Source organism: Paracoccidioides brasiliensis, assembly GCF_000150735.1.
Source record: "Paracoccidioides brasiliensis Pb18 unplaced genomic scaffold supercont2.3, whole genome shotgun sequence".
NCBI lineage: Eukaryota > Fungi > Ascomycota > Eurotiomycetes > Onygenales > Ajellomycetaceae > Paracoccidioides > Paracoccidioides brasiliensis.
This window is the reverse complement of record NW_011371360.1, coordinates 2,754,207-2,769,107: the sequence shown is the minus strand read 5'-3', so window position 1 is coordinate 2,769,107 and position 14,901 is coordinate 2,754,207. Positions and strand designations below refer to the sequence as shown.

Sequence of the window (14,901 nt, the reverse complement as noted above, 5' to 3'; positions counted from 1 at the left end):
GAGAAGAATATGGGGAGGGTTTGGGAGGGAAGAAAGACGGATTGTGGAGATCATTCGCTCATATCATCGGGAAAAAAAATTAATTTTCCAAAAAATCAACATGAGATCTTTTAAAACTGTTGAAACAAGAATCCGTCATTCTCAATCACCCTCCCCCTAAACTACTGATCTTAAAACACAACAAAGATATATAAGCATACACTGGAGAGGGTAGTTATTAAATATGTTGAAATAGCGCTAGCCCTAGTAACCATGATCATAATAACAGATTAGCCTCAAGAGCAACAAAAGGAGAAAATATTGAGACAGACAAGATAGCACGATGGGTATATATATGTGTATGTATGTATGTATGTATGCATGTATATTTGTGTATGTAAAACGTGAGGATATTTGTGCAGAAAGGCAAACTATTTTGTGGCTGACAACAGCAATCAGAAAAAAAGGAAATCAGAAAAGAGGTATTGTGACGAAATCCAAACGAGCAGCCAATTGACAAATCCAACTTTTCTAGAAAACCTTGGGTTTATCCTCTTTCTTTCTTTTTGTCAAAAACATCGCTTCAATTTTGCAGGCAGGAAAAGAAACAAATGACAGGTTTCAAAAGGGGGAAAGTACGCAAGACTCAACACCACCGTTGCTAAATAGATCAGTTGTAGTTTAGTCAGGGAAGAGTGTCCCTTTTCCTTGTTCTCCTTTGTTCCTCTGGTACGAACATATACGAAGTGATAGGGTATATAAATGAAGATAATTAAATAAAGTAGAAAAAGGATAAAAACCACGAAGGGAAGTATAAAAGGAAAAGGACATGAATGCAATAAGACGTCGTAGCGCAGGTATATGGCAAAGATATGGGAAACACCGTGGTGTGAAGACAAGACACAAATCCCTTTTTGTTATAGAAGATTAGGCCATAGTAAATAAACAAAAAAAGAAAGAGAGAAATATCATGCCATCGCGTCATGAAGGGTTGGATGGGTCGCCAGCCCCTTTCAACTTTTCAATACAGCTCCCAAGAAGGTTGGAAGCCTCATTGAGGAGTTCCCATCGGGCGTGGGAGAAAGTCTCCTGCAAAATCATGAGCAGGCCCATGCACCGGTTCCGGTCACGGACATGCAGAAGCTCCTCCGGCGTACTCACGCCGCCAACCCGGTCAAAAAACGTATGCATATCCCTCCGCTGCTCTTCTGGAGTGAGAAGTTCCGGAACGGGTGGGGTTATCGCTCCATCCAGTGCGTATCCATAGCTCCAGACCACGAGGGCGGCAAAGTAAATCACCCACGGTCGATTGAGGAGGAAATCGTCGCGGGCACTGTATTCGTTCATATCAGTGTAGCCCGTGGGGCCGTGGCGGATCCCTATACGGCCGTCCTCCGCATTGAGTACTTGGACGAGAAATTTTAGCGCGAAGAAGGCCGCGTCCCGTGCGGCGGCTTTGTTTGCCCAGCGTTCTCTCATTTTTTCCCGCGCAGTGCTGTAGTCCTTTGGTGTAATGGAGCGGCCCAGTAGACGACCTGCTCCAGCGAATATTTGGCAATCTACCACATCAACGTGCGACGCCATATGGGCAAGGTGGTGCAAAACGGTACGAGATTCGAAAATGACGTCATCGTCAAAGGTGTATTGCCTGAAGGTGGATGTATAATTTGAGCTGTTGGACTCTGCCAAAGCCTCGTCAAAGTCCCGTTTCCAATTATCAAATGAACGCAGGAGAGACGATCGCCATCTATCTCTCCCTCCTAGAGCTTGGGCAACCCCCAGTGAGCTGACTTGGAGATCTCGTTGGTTCATATGCCAACTGACACTTAGTAAACCGGCCATGATAATCGTCCGACCAAAGGAATTGGTTCGAACTTTCTGGCCATTTAGCGTTTTCTTCAGCCCATCCAGAAACATTGTTGCCTTAAAACCGTTGGCATGCAGACTGGATTGCACTCTTGAAACTTCCGCGGCACTTGTTGCTGACCATAGGGCTTCATCGCATGGGAGTGGAAGGCGCAATTCATGCGCGACCATTTTCGCGGAGTGGCCAAACATTGTGGCGTGCGTCGAATCCATGACAAAGGCGGCAAATGCCACTCTGCGGGTGGCTTCCGCCTTGATCCAATGAGCCCAGGACTCTTCTGCCGCCCCGCATTCGGAAGCAGAATTGGTGCCAGATCCTGTTGTTAATCTGTTCTGTGTGTCATCTCGAAGGCTTGGTGGAGAGTCAAATGGCGATCGACCAATTAACGAACTCCCACGGCGCATCAGGGTCAATGTGGTATCGTGATGAATATGCGCACGTTCGTGCAACGCCCGTGTCGAGTACAGCTTCTCGTAGATTTCGACAAGTAACAACGCCTGAAATACCCAAAGCTTCGCTGGTGGCTGGAAATCCGCATCCATAAAAATCTCCCATCGAATGTGCCAGATTAGAAAGTTGGCCAGATCTGAGGTAGCGATACTGACAGCCTGTCCATGAATTTTGTCGAGTGTTGAGGCGCCAATGGACATAATAGCGAGGAGGAGAAGATTCGGTACTTTGTCCGCCGAAAATGTTGGTTTGTGCAAAATGGGAAGTTGGTCGTGGCTGTGACGCCAGTAGGAACCAATATAGGTTTGCATCATTCGTAAGCTAAGGATGTGACTATCTTCTTCGAGATCACCTTCTAGCAAAGAATCTTTTCGCTTTTTAATTGCAGCATGGTTATTTTCGTTAAAGCGTGTTTGAATGAGGTCAAGCAACTCATTTCGCTTCTCCACTGATATGATCGACTGGGGAGGTTCAGAGTCGAGAAGGCTCGTTACACTCATCGGATGCTGTTGCTGGACCACATTGGTAAAGTAGCTGGTCAAAGCGGCGTCGCTTGGATAGTAAGGTCCATGGAGGTGGGCGGCAGTCGGAGCTGCGTAGTTAGGCATCATGCCAGACGCATTTGGATAAGCAATTGGAGATGGGGTGTTGGAATGCTCATTGAATAACCAAGCAGTAAAATCATCAGTCATTGCAAAAGGAGAACGGTTTAGCGTTTCACCGCCAAAGATAGGAAGGGTATAAGATGATAAAGCATCCCACTCTGTGACAGAAGAACCAGTTCCCATTAGACCAGGGGAAGGATCAAGAGCACTAAAACCGTTGGATATCGCATTTGCAAACGATGAAGAGGTGGCCCGTGGCATGTTTAAATTCGAATAACCTGGTGGTGGTAAGGATGTCATATGCAAATTCTGTTGTGAAATATACGTATTTGGATCTGTAACCAAAGATACATTGCTTGGTATGCCTGGAACAGACATGTACGTAGTGGAACCCGAGAGTGCGGGTCCAGTGGATGATAACCTGCGCGGTTGAGCGTTTGATGGGTCAGAGGGTTGGTTGATTGGGGGGGCAAGCTCTGGGGGGCTAAACGTGGTGTTTGGGTAACGCTGGTTATCATATTTTCCGTATCCGGGCTGACGATTGGAAGCGCTATATATTGATGTGGATTGTTGTTTGGGGCTGAGGGTATAACTACTGGAACTGTTGGACCGTTTTATTCGTGGGTCAGGGCCAGCATATTGTTGTTGTGGCGTAAGCGGTTGCAAATGACTTTCTATGGAAGTGGACGAGGACGTGCAAGCGGGGCGGACAGGGGCGGAAGCGGAATTAGGGTAATTTTGGGGATTCGAATTTGTGGCGGTATAGGACGACCTGGGAAGCCGTGGTCTTAACATGTTCCCTGGCGCATTCGCAGATGATATTTGCTTCAGGTATGGCGAAGTCGGGCCATCAGTTGGCGACCCCGCAGTAATAGGTCCATTTCCGTTAGGGGGGTGGGCATCGTTTCGTGGTGGAGGAGCCGCCGCCGCCGCCGCGAGCGCGCTGGCGGCATGGGTGAAATTGTCGCGTTTTTGGAGCTGAGAACCATGAGTAGTGTGACGCTCTCGATGACGGACACAAAGATCCTGACGAACAAAGGAGCGGTAGCAGTCTGGGAAGTCACAGCGATAGATGTGTTTTGGGGAATCTTGAAGAGAAAAAAAAATCAGCTATAAGCTTTGGAACAGAACGGGTGAGAGATGTAGTAGAAAAGAACCACCTAGTAAATATGATGCTAGCATCCATCCAAGACAAAAGAGCATTTAGGCAAAATAGAGAGAAAAATAACAAAATACGTAGCAATATAGAATAGAACATATAAGAGGACAAAACGTAACGTACGGTTTAGTTGATGTCTGTATAGATGTTCAGCTCTTGAATAGCTCTTCCCGCATCCCTCATGTTTACAGTAGAACTTCTTCTCTGAATCACCTTTCCTGCTCCTCTTCCGCTTCTTGGATGTATCGCTCTGGAGATGCGCAGGTTCCCCGCTATCTTTACGATCATTTACTTCAGACGAGGGGCCTGATTCATCAGCGCGTCTTTGTCGACGAGTGTGGGATAACGTGTTGGTATCTGCCATTGATCCAACAGCGAGGATCATAGCTGGAATGAACGGTATGAATCTCTAATGTATATATTTACTCGCCAATGGCGCCCGTAACGGTTTACTCTACCCAATGCCCTTGCTGCAATCTATAGGAATGGCGCGGTAACCTCGGGCGCCCATCAGAGCTCGAGGTTGACAGGGCGGGTGAGGGGTAGAAGGGCCAGGCGCATATGGACATCAACAACAGAGGGTACGCTAGGTTGCGACATGCAAAGTATGAAGGACACACGGTGGATGGGTAAGCATTACAGGAAACAAATCATTTTATGTTGTGAGGGAGGAAAGGAGAAGACGAAGCAGAAGAAGAAGAAGAAGAAGAAGAAGAAGAAGAAGAAGAAGAAGAAGAAGAAGAAGAAGAAGAAGAAGCAGATGGCGACGATGATGGATGCTAGAGATCGCGAGGAGGTTGAAAAGACAGAAAGTCCCTTCAGACGGAAGAATCGACACACTAAAACTCGAGCGAACTGTTAAACTCGCAGTGTCCAGTGCTAGGACCGGCCTGGTTAAACTGCGACAGCTAACTGCGACCAGGATAACTAGGACGAACGACGACGACGACGAGCTAAACCTCCTGTAAGCCTGTCTCGAGCAAGATAACTCCAATACAAGCGACCACACCAAGCAGCCAACGAACACGCTGGAAACATCACCCTAAACATTGAGCAGATGACCAGCTGTAATGTTGGCTTTTTCTTTTCTTTTTTTCTCCCCATCTCGGATGCAGTGAGAGCTCAAGCAGGAGTAATCTGGGGAACCTGAACGCGAACCTTCGGATAACTCTCACTCAATTATAGGCTGCATGGTCACATATATATGTACGGGCACACAACAAGGAGGAGGAGAGTCAGATTCCACGGTTCCGCCGCCAGAATCAATCCCAGCCATGTTCCCTGATAACTCGACATAGAAGAGCATGGCTGGTTGGAGTTGCATGGCTCCCGTGCCTCAACAACCATGGATAGCAGCATTAATCCAGTAATAGCCGATCAGTTGACATCGCTATCTTTTCTCTTGTGTTTTTGTTTTTTCAGCTTTTCACATCCATCCCTCCTCCTGCAGAGGTAAACATGGCGTTGACTGCTCGCTTGTCCTGACTCCTGGGTCCACCGTTTTGGGAGATTGGTTTAGTTGCTACATCTATTTTTATGCCTAACGTCATGGTCCGTCACGGCCCCATGGTGAACAGCGATCCCTGAACATGTTCACTTGAAATCATGTCGAATCTTAGTTCACTAATTCCTGCTAAGTTAGTTAATGGTTAGTTATCTAATAATTGCGCTCGTCCGTACTATTTTAAGGGAAATGAGATGACCTCATAAATCTGGAAGAGATGAAACACGGCCAGCGGATCCATCCAGAAAAGACGAGAAATGAAGCCGCATACCGATGCTATCTTACAAACTCCCAGTTATTCCAAAAGAATGCAGGGGACGAATTGAATGATCCTCAATAAACACATGCGCTCTTCCCAGAGGACGCCTTTGCGCATCGAAGTTTCAAAGTTAATTTCTCTCCTCCATCATGCCTTAACTTCTGCATCCTAATCCGCCGCTAGAAGAGAAACAAACGCCAGTGAAGAAAAAAAAGCTGTTAAATAAAGGGATCAGGAGTTGTTACCTTCGCCTGTTAAACTATGCAATAACTAACGACTTACCCAACCAGCTGGTAATGAGCAGCAGCTAAGGATACCACGGCCAAAACAGTGTGGGGGGATAAACGAACCGAATGGCTTAAACCCGATCGAATTGTAAATGTGGGGCATGGTGTCAGAGAACACAAAGGCATCATTGAGAATAACCACCTTGAAAGTCTCCCACAGAACTATCTCGAGTCCATTAGTGAAAGCATTTTTTGGCAATACTTGCTCGTGAATGCCTGAAATCACAATTGCCTTATGTAGCCAATGACTGTATGAAACACGGTATGAAATCCTGCCTACTTAAGGTAGTTAATGCGACTAGATATACGGAAATTTCCCCCGCATGCAAGTTATACGGTGTTTCGACATCATACTACGATCAACATTATCTTCTCAAATGAAAAACTCTCCGTGACAGGAATGGCCACGGACCCGAGAGGCAAAACAGACTCAGCCCTGGAGGTCAAGCTGCCCAACTCCGGACCCGAGAAATTTTGTTTCTCGAAGGGCAAGAAAGGCTTAAGGCTAAAATCCAGCGGTAATAGGAGCGACAGAATATCCAATCAAGCAATGCATGCTTCTCAAAAGAAGAAATAAAGAGGGGAAAAGGGAATGTATGTCATTGCTTACTTGATATTCGCCAGGTTTGGGGAGTCGGAAGCTTTATGAGTTTGATCCAATGATGCAGAACTAGTTACTCCCCGCTAGCTAGTTACCTTTACACGTTATGTAGGCGAGTTTTCCTGGGACAAGCGACAGACGGGGCTGGGCGTTGCAGACGGAACAATATGTCCTCGGTTCCAAATTGCGGGAGACATGGGTGATACCAAAGCTGAAGCAGGGGGAGGGAAAGGAGAAGCAATGACGGTGGGAGTTTTAGTTATAAACAATGCTGTAAGACGAACGGTCCTCGAAGTCTGAAGTTCCTGGGTAACAAATTAACTAATGATCCCGTCCGAGAACAAGTTGACACCCCAGACCAAAATACAATGACGTAGTTATGTACATACAATCTTAACTGACCTTGGGAAGAGTGATGCATAAAACCTCCAGACAACAGAAAGAAATATAAATACCTCTGATTGGGTTGTCCATATGTTAATCTGTTCATTTAGATCTACATCGATCCACCTAGCCAGTTAGCTCAATCCGGCGAAAGGAACGGGTCACATACGGGATTAAATCCAGAGTTCGCGATGATCCGGGCCCAAGATCCTGCTAATTAACTACGTATTATTATGGCTTTTTCTCTAGTGTTTGTAGACTCCAACATTCTCGGCGGCTTCAGATGTAAATGTTGGGTTCTTGCAGTCCTACACGGCTTGGTTACTTTATTTCCCATCATAATGTGGTTGGTTCTTTTTCTTGCTTTTCTTTTAAAACAAAACCGCGGTCCCCGAAGCACCATGGATAGGACTAACATATAACTACCGGCACTGTTTTTTCGATAAACGAGATGGGTGAACGCTACTTTGCCCATGGGCCGTAGCCAAGGGCGAGACGACAGGCGGGGTAAACCGATTCTCGTACCAATCCTCCATAGTTTTCTGATTGCTGTTGATCTTGGCTGTTGAGCTACAAATTGGATGATAGTTACCTACTCCTTCACGAGGAGGAAAAGCCAACGCAATGCCATCCCTCCAGAACAATCTGTTTACAAGCTCCCATGACGGTAATCTCAACAAGTAGAAAATAGTTCGGTACCGTCCACGTTAATAATGTTATTGATTAAACAAACTACTTCATAAAGGATTGCAAACACCCAACATGAAAGAAAAAATTGCATCCTTCATAACAAATAGCCATGCGTAAGCCAAAACCAATGATAGACTCGGCCATGACTCCCTGCGTCAGGCTATCCACAAAAAAGCCCAGCCTCATAAACCCGGGAGCCTCTTAGCTCTTCCGCGTTCCCAGTTTCGCCCATGCAGCACACGCTATGTACTTGTGACAACTGGCAGACAGACCCTCTCTTAGCTCTTGGCCCCCAGGCTCGTGCTCAAACGCGTGTTTGACATTCGTGCCTTGACCAGAAAAAGCAAAAAAAATAGCCAGATCTCTTGACATTAGTTCTTGATTTCTCCGGGGGCATCTATGCTTCCCCGGCGGGATTCATGTATGGATGGATGTCTTTTCCAAGCGTGACACTGCCATGAAGGCTTGGGGGCCTAGAAAGCTCTTCTCTCAGGTTCTATTGTTATTTGACAGGGAAAGAAAATAGCGGTAGATGATCAGATATCAGAACTCTGCGATGGTAGAACATTCGATGGCTTGATCTCATAGGTCCTTTCTCGACATTTTCTGTTAGCCACTGAGGAGCAGCCTGACCCTTAAGTCTGCCAGTGATGATCCCCCGGAGAGCTAAACAACAACCAAGAATTGGCTTGATATCCTGCCTATCTGTTAATCTTTGTCAGGAGTCCTTGAAGAACGTCGCAAAACTCTGTTTCGACCGCGCCCACGTTTGCTTTCAAGTACGCAAAAGGGATCAAGCTCAGACGCGAGCCTGACCTCAGTGCAAAATCGTTTGTTCCTGCTTTTGGTACGTACGTGGCTGACCCTCGTCATCACAACGCCTCCTCCCTAGAAGAGTTGAAGGTTATGCAGGACTGGAGAACAGGATGTTGCATATATCCAACCCCATAGCACCTTCACACATCGGAATCTCATTTTCATCCTCGCAACTTGGAGGTACGTTTCATAACGTTATGCGTCTTCACTCCTGCATAAATCGTTCCTCAACAACACATCCAGGTACGGTTGTCTCCATGGAAGTTAAGCTATTTTGGCGAACAGGGAACCCCATGAGAATAACCATTAGTCTCCCCCTGCTACAGCCTAGTTAAGTGATTGGCTGTGTTCACATTCTCGCCAAAAAAAAAATAAAAAATAAAAACAAAAATAAAAAAACCCAATGATAGGTAGGATGGACGGATCTATCCATGATTACCATTTCGTGTCCCGAACCTGTGACCAAAGATGGTCATGTTCGTCAGAGGCAGTAGTATTTTTATTCTCAAAAGAGAAACCGATCATGCGCGCGTCGTTTTGACCCCTGGCACGCAGGAAAAAAGCGATAAATAAACGGTCGTTATCGCCATTGGGCAGGGCGGGTTGATGTGCCGATACCGGGTTTTCCTAGGAATTGGCATTCCTTAACGGGTTTTGGCAAGGTTAGCCAGGAGGTTGACATGGCACTTGCATTGTGATGAAAGCCCGATAGATGTCGGTCGGGGAATGCCCACTTGGAGAGTGGAGGGATGGATAAGAAGTCGAAGTTGCATTTTTGGGGCATGATACGCATACGTTACAGCCATACACAGACGGTGAGGTTTGCTTTTGAGACTGTATCCTGGAACTCATGGCGGAGAGATGGGAGGGTAAAGCATCAAAGGAGAGGATGAGGGTCTTATCTCTGTATTCTTATCTGATCATTTAACTCTGCCCTGCACTTCTCGAAAGACCACTAAAGAATGAAACACGAAAATATATATATATATTGTCAGGCCTATCCGCATTCTTACGTAATCCGCACCGTATAGTTATAACTTCCGCGTAGCTAGCGATCGCTTCATAATCAATCAAGCAATCTATCCTTCACATATATAACTATGATAAATGGTAAGTGAAAAATTATCTCAAATCATTCATGCCTGATTATTCACCCATTCACGAGAGCGATGTCCCAGAAATATTCTAGTTAACCGTTAACTTTTTGTCCCAGATCTCAGTTCCAGCTCAGCTGAGTCAAATCCCATCCCATCCCATCCCATCCCGTCCTTTAAAACCGTAACATCCATGTTATTTGTTTTAGTCCCCTGTACACACTCCTCCAACTTTTTCATCTCAAGCCAGCTTCCTCAATCGTCATGCAAAACCCAGGCCGCGTATCTAATTCACCCTTCCTTGTCCATTCGTCTACTAAAATGCCACAATATAGAAAAGATAAAGTAAAACCATGCACATAAAAACGCCGTGTAAACAACATATGCCCAAAAAGTAAAAGAAATATATATAAAATGAAAAGAGGGAGGGACTGGTTATAATAGTGATATGGTATGCATAGTATGAAGCAAAAATCTCATCGTTTTTTTTTAATATTTTTTTTTAATATTTTTTTGTTGGTTTATCGGGCCTAAAAGGTATTGTTTTACCTCTTTGTTCGTACCTGTCGTTAAAGATGGGGAAAAGTCATACAAGAAAAAATAATAACAAAAACTAGCCACTGAACTTGAATCGGGCCGCTTCCAGCCTACCCAGGCCCTCTCTGGGGGCTACATTTCTCCGTCGATAAGAGTTTGTGAAATCTAAAATGCGAGAAGAGTAAATAAAGAAAATATGTATTAGTTACCGGAGGTTAAATTCAATCCGAAGTTTAGGTATATAAAAACATAGGGGGGAAACAGTGTTTACGAACCTTGCAAAACAACTCTTGTCCTCCGAACATCACCCTGCTGAATCTTTTCAGATAATGTTTTCATAAGCCGATCACTTTCGCCTGGTTTAACAGTTCCAGCAGGCAGCATGTGCACAGTCGCTTCTACCCAGCTTGCCGTTTCCTGCGGCATCATTTCAAACAGTGCCATCAGAACCCCAGAGGCATCTGGGAAGCAGTCGTCAGGGAAACTGAACATCATCCCCGTCAACACTCTCTGGACGAGCACCGCGCCTTGTGAAGTTATTAACTGCTTCACAGCGGAACGAACTTCCGGGGTGTTGGTGTATGGTTCACCATCAGGGTCTGTGAATTCAGATATGGATGGTTTGTCAAAGCCAAAGCTGAGCACATCGCGGCAGTAGTGGAGGACTGCGGTTAGAGGGTCGACTTGCTGAAGTGTAAGGGCGCTTAGGGAGGCGGAGAAAATTGGAGCGGCTAATTGGGAGGTTAGGGATTTTTTGGGATAGTAGCGTACTGCGTCGGTTAGGAGGCGGAAAACATCTTCGATCACTGTTTTTGGAATATGGTAAGAAATTTGATATACAGACGGGAGAAGGGTTATGGTCGTTAGGAGCTATCTTACTATCAGGGAGATGGTGGGGTGGCAAGTCATTGAGAATTCTGAGAAAGAGTACAACTTGTTGCTCAAAGAATTGATATACGGCATCACTTGTCGCTTGATCAACATACTCAGCCCCATCAGAGAATTCTCGAATGACTGCATCTGTAGCCCACAGGAAACAGCCTTCTTTGGATGCCTCAAATCCTGCAGATATGCTTTGCGCTAAACTTGGTAAGAGAGGAGTCATGGCGTTTCGGTAGGAGATAATCATGTGGCGCCAGCACCGGCATACCCTCTCAAGAATGGGGACGGATTTTGTGAAATTCAGCACGATTGTATTTAGAACGGGGAGGATCTCCTCACAGTATCTGACGCCGGGATTTTGGGTACCGGGGCCGACATAAGGTGAGACGACTTGAATGAAGATAGTAATTAATTGGAGATGATCTGCAGAAAAGAGTGTTGGTTTTGGTTAGCATATTTTCATCACTAATTCATCGCTCGTCGTGTACTGACCGGCAACCGCCTTCTGGCCTGCATCATCCTTAGCATTGTTCGCGAGATTCATGATTCTATTCATGATAGGATCACAGAATAACTTTAGGGTTTCGTATATTTTCTCGACTGGCTGCACAGCAACTACCGCAGCCACTCCCTCCGTAACTTCTTCCTGACTAGACGGCTTTAGGTTGTCGATGACCAATTCGTAAAAGGAATGAAGCTGGGTGATATGACCACCAAGAAGCTTTTGACAATCGGTACCAAGAAATTTGAATGCGAGAGCAGACGCCTGTACGACCTCCTGCGACTTGTGCTGGAAACCGGATATGACATAATTCAATTGGGCTTCAAGCGTTTCAGGGTGTTGGGCGGTCCATTCCGTATATCGACCGAGAGCCATGATGGCCTGAAATCGCACTTTTTCTTGATCGGGTATCTGTACAATGAGGGGGATTATTTGCGGCAAAACGGAGCTTTCTTCAGGCTCCACCATCCTCCCCATCGCTCTCATACTGAAAAGCGGCGCTTCCAACTCTTGCCAATGTGGGACATGGGCATGTGTTGCTTGAGACGCGTATTTAGCGACCCAGTTCTGAATCAGACTATATGATTTCCCAAGACATTCGGTGACACCAATAACCGCGCAGCAGTCTTTAAGCACATCGCCCATAGAGTGGCGGAATTCACGGAATATTTCCTCCTGTTCGCGATCTCCATCGAATAAATCGCTATGCTCATTATCAGGCGAAGGGTATTCCAGATGTTTGATCATAATATCCACCAACTTCGAGAATAAGTCGGCAAGCTCCGTTCTAGCCGGCAGGTATCGTTCTATGGTCAAATACTGCTTAAGCTCATACCAAAAGACAAAGGTAATGGAGATCACATCCCGCTCCTTGTCAACGATGCAGCATTCCAAGACTGCTTCGACTAAACTTCTAAATTGAGTGGGCAAACGGGCAATCAGCACTACCCATGCCTCGCCAGCTTCAGCAAAAAGCCTGGTTAATCCTCTGAGCATTTCAAAATCCTCTGTCTCTGCAGCCTCCCTAATTTTGGGTCTTAGGGCAATTATCCTTGGATACAGCGTTTGGATGATAGACATTGCGTCATCAACCTCAAGCGTGTCCCTGTATATTGTACAGATGGTATCCACAGCAGCTTCGAAACTACGGTCATTGGAGAGGGCCTTGATAATTAAGTCCAAAAGGGGGGAGTTGACTATTTGCGCAGATGGTATTTCACGCATCCACGAGGTAATGCATTCCAGAAGTTGAGGGTTTGTTGCGGCAGATTCTGTTTCTCATTATATGTCCAGTCAGAACTAGCCAAGGGGGAAAAACGTATCGACTTGTGGGGGAAGGGTCCCATACCAGAAGACTGCGCATATTGCACTAGGAGACGTAAGACATGATCTGCGTTGTTCTCCAATAGTTCTGCTGTCCTTGTGGAAAGTTCCTCTTCCTAAGTGTTATGATGATGGATTAGATTCTAGACTTCTGGTCGCAAAGGAATGATGTCGCAGCTGAACTCTTTTGCGCAAACAAGGGCGGATTTGGATGATGGGTTGGACATAGATGGTGACTCGGCCGCACATACAGTCATGTTGATTTTGCGCCCTTCTGTAACCTCCTCGGGGAGTATTTTGAGGAATTCTAAGACACAGTCTCCCGACTCACTTCCCAGAGCTGAGCCAACGGTAGCAAGGACATCCTTCCATGCTGTCATTTGGATAGCCAGACTGGCTAAACAAACGCACAGTTGAGTCTGTATCGGTTTTGGTCCCGAGCTATAAACATTTAGGAGGGAGAGGATGGAGTCCCTCAGAGCTGATAGGGACTCTGCAGGTATTTGATCTAGATCATATGTGATCTGATTTTGTAGAAGTACGGGTTAGCTGGTGGGGGTTCTTCAACGAACGAAGGTGTAATGCGATGTGAAAAATAAACGATTCATAACCATACTTTTCCTTTCAGTGTTGTAGCTGCGAATAGCTTTGCTTCGACGGGTATCTCTGTGGATTGTAGTAAGGCATGCGTTGTAGTCCACGCATCGACCTATAGATACAGATATCGCGACGCAGTTAGATGGCCGGGTTGTCGCTTAACCGAAGAACAGGTAAATCGGGGAAACGAAGTTATCTCTCACTGATTTCTGAAACTTTTCGAGGAACTCATGAGCCTGTGTCTTTTCTGACCGAGCAGCATTCCCTTGCATTGTCGCGAGAGCTGCCAGGACGGGCGCAAAAGCCTGCCCCGCTCCGTTCCCTTTGGAAGCCATAGTGGGATGTGGGAGTTGATGAGTGTCGGGTGACGGAGGGATGCTACCGGACCAATGTAAAGCGGATAGAGCAGTTCAGCCAAGCTGAGAGATTGGATAGTGACAAAGAAATCTCATGAATCAAAAGGGGGAAACTCAAGGGTAATTAAAGGGAGCAGGCGGCTTTTGTATGAGCAGTGGCGTGTGGCTCTAATAAGAAGAAATGGAATGATGCGGTGGAGGTGGAGGTCGTTGTTCTTTCTGGCTGGGGGGCGGCAGAAAAGAGGGTTTGGGTTTGGCCGCTTTTTGGGTCTGGCAGAATTCTGATTTTAGCCGCATGGCAACTCGACTGTTGATTATTTACAACTACCCAACCACCCAACGTTTCGTAACTCGAGCTACGTATTCACCTGCACGGTATTCCACTCCCTCTCCCGACCGGATCAACTCTCGCAAGTTCAGATACCCGTTGTCCGTCCACATATACCCGATTCCACACGCGCAATGACAGGTAGAGGCGGTGGAGGAGGTCGCAAGACACTCCTGGCTCCAATCCATTTCATCTTCAAGCTCCTACAGCAGAGATCTGTTGTCTCAATATGGCTCTACGAACAGCTGGCTATCAGGATAGAAGGGAAAATTCGGGTTCGTCCTCAGAGACTGGACCCCTCCGTCCACACATGATTGCCTTTTTTTTTTTTTTTTTTTTTTTTTTTTTTTTTTAATTAATATTACCCCAGTTTCTAGTTCTGTATTGAAACGTAATTGTGCTAACCATGGCTCTGTTGTTGAAAAGGGATTTGATGAATTTATGAATCTAGTCGTTGATGACGCTGTTGAAGTTCGACTTGCGACAAAAACAGAGGAGGAGAGAAAGAGACAACTTGGTACGGGCTCAACCACTCAGATTCTTAATCTATCTCTATCTTCCTCGATCTCTAACACACAGTTGCAGGTCAAATTTTGCTTAAAGGAGATAATGTTTCGTTAATTCAGGCCCTTCAATGATCGCAAAGCGGGTGAGATAGGAATGCGGTGGCTTTGGGTGCAA

General features: G+C 46.0%; 5 protein-coding genes across 5 annotated transcripts; 2 read left to right on the top strand and 3 right to left on the bottom strand.

The window, feature by feature from the left end:
• Positions 1–960: 960 nt before the first annotated feature.
• PADG_03217 (uncharacterized protein) lies at positions 961–4,445 on the bottom strand (the record flags this gene model as incomplete). The annotated part of the gene is made up of 2 exons (XM_010760481.1): positions 961–3,989; positions 4,184–4,445. The coding sequence occupies 2 exons, from the start codon at positions 4,443–4,445 to the stop codon at positions 961–963; spliced, it is 3,291 nt and encodes a 1,096-aa protein (XP_010758783.1).
• A 2,065-nt stretch (positions 4,446–6,510) lies between these two features.
• On the top strand, positions 6,511–7,011 carry PADG_11561 (uncharacterized protein; the record flags this gene model as incomplete). Its single annotated transcript, XM_010760716.1, has 2 exons — positions 6,511–6,628; positions 6,824–7,011. 2 exons carry the CDS (start codon positions 6,511–6,513, stop codon positions 7,009–7,011), a joined length of 306 nt encoding a protein of 101 aa, XP_010759018.1.
• Positions 7,012–9,036: 2,025 nt separating this feature from the next.
• PADG_11560 (uncharacterized protein) lies at positions 9,037–9,453 on the bottom strand (the record flags this gene model as incomplete). The annotated part of the gene is made up of 2 exons (XM_010760715.1): positions 9,037–9,228; positions 9,397–9,453. The coding sequence occupies 2 exons, from the start codon at positions 9,451–9,453 to the stop codon at positions 9,037–9,039; spliced, it is 249 nt and encodes an 82-aa protein (XP_010759017.1).
• An 855-nt stretch (positions 9,454–10,308) lies between these two features.
• PADG_03215 (uncharacterized protein) lies at positions 10,309–13,871 on the bottom strand (the record flags this gene model as incomplete). The annotated part of the gene is made up of 8 exons (XM_010760006.1): positions 10,309–10,397; positions 10,508–11,038; positions 11,112–11,537; positions 11,607–12,887; positions 12,965–13,055; positions 13,191–13,463; positions 13,556–13,648; positions 13,740–13,871. 8 exons carry the CDS (start codon positions 13,869–13,871, stop codon positions 10,309–10,311), a joined length of 2,916 nt encoding a protein of 971 aa, XP_010758308.1.
• A 483-nt stretch (positions 13,872–14,354) lies between these two features.
• On the top strand, positions 14,355–14,858 carry PADG_03214 (mRNA splicing protein SME1; the record flags this gene model as incomplete). Its single annotated transcript, XM_010760480.1, has 3 exons — positions 14,355–14,495; positions 14,647–14,737; positions 14,806–14,858. 3 exons carry the CDS (start codon positions 14,355–14,357, stop codon positions 14,856–14,858), a joined length of 285 nt encoding a protein of 94 aa, XP_010758782.1.
• Positions 14,859–14,901: the final 43 nt, after the last annotated feature.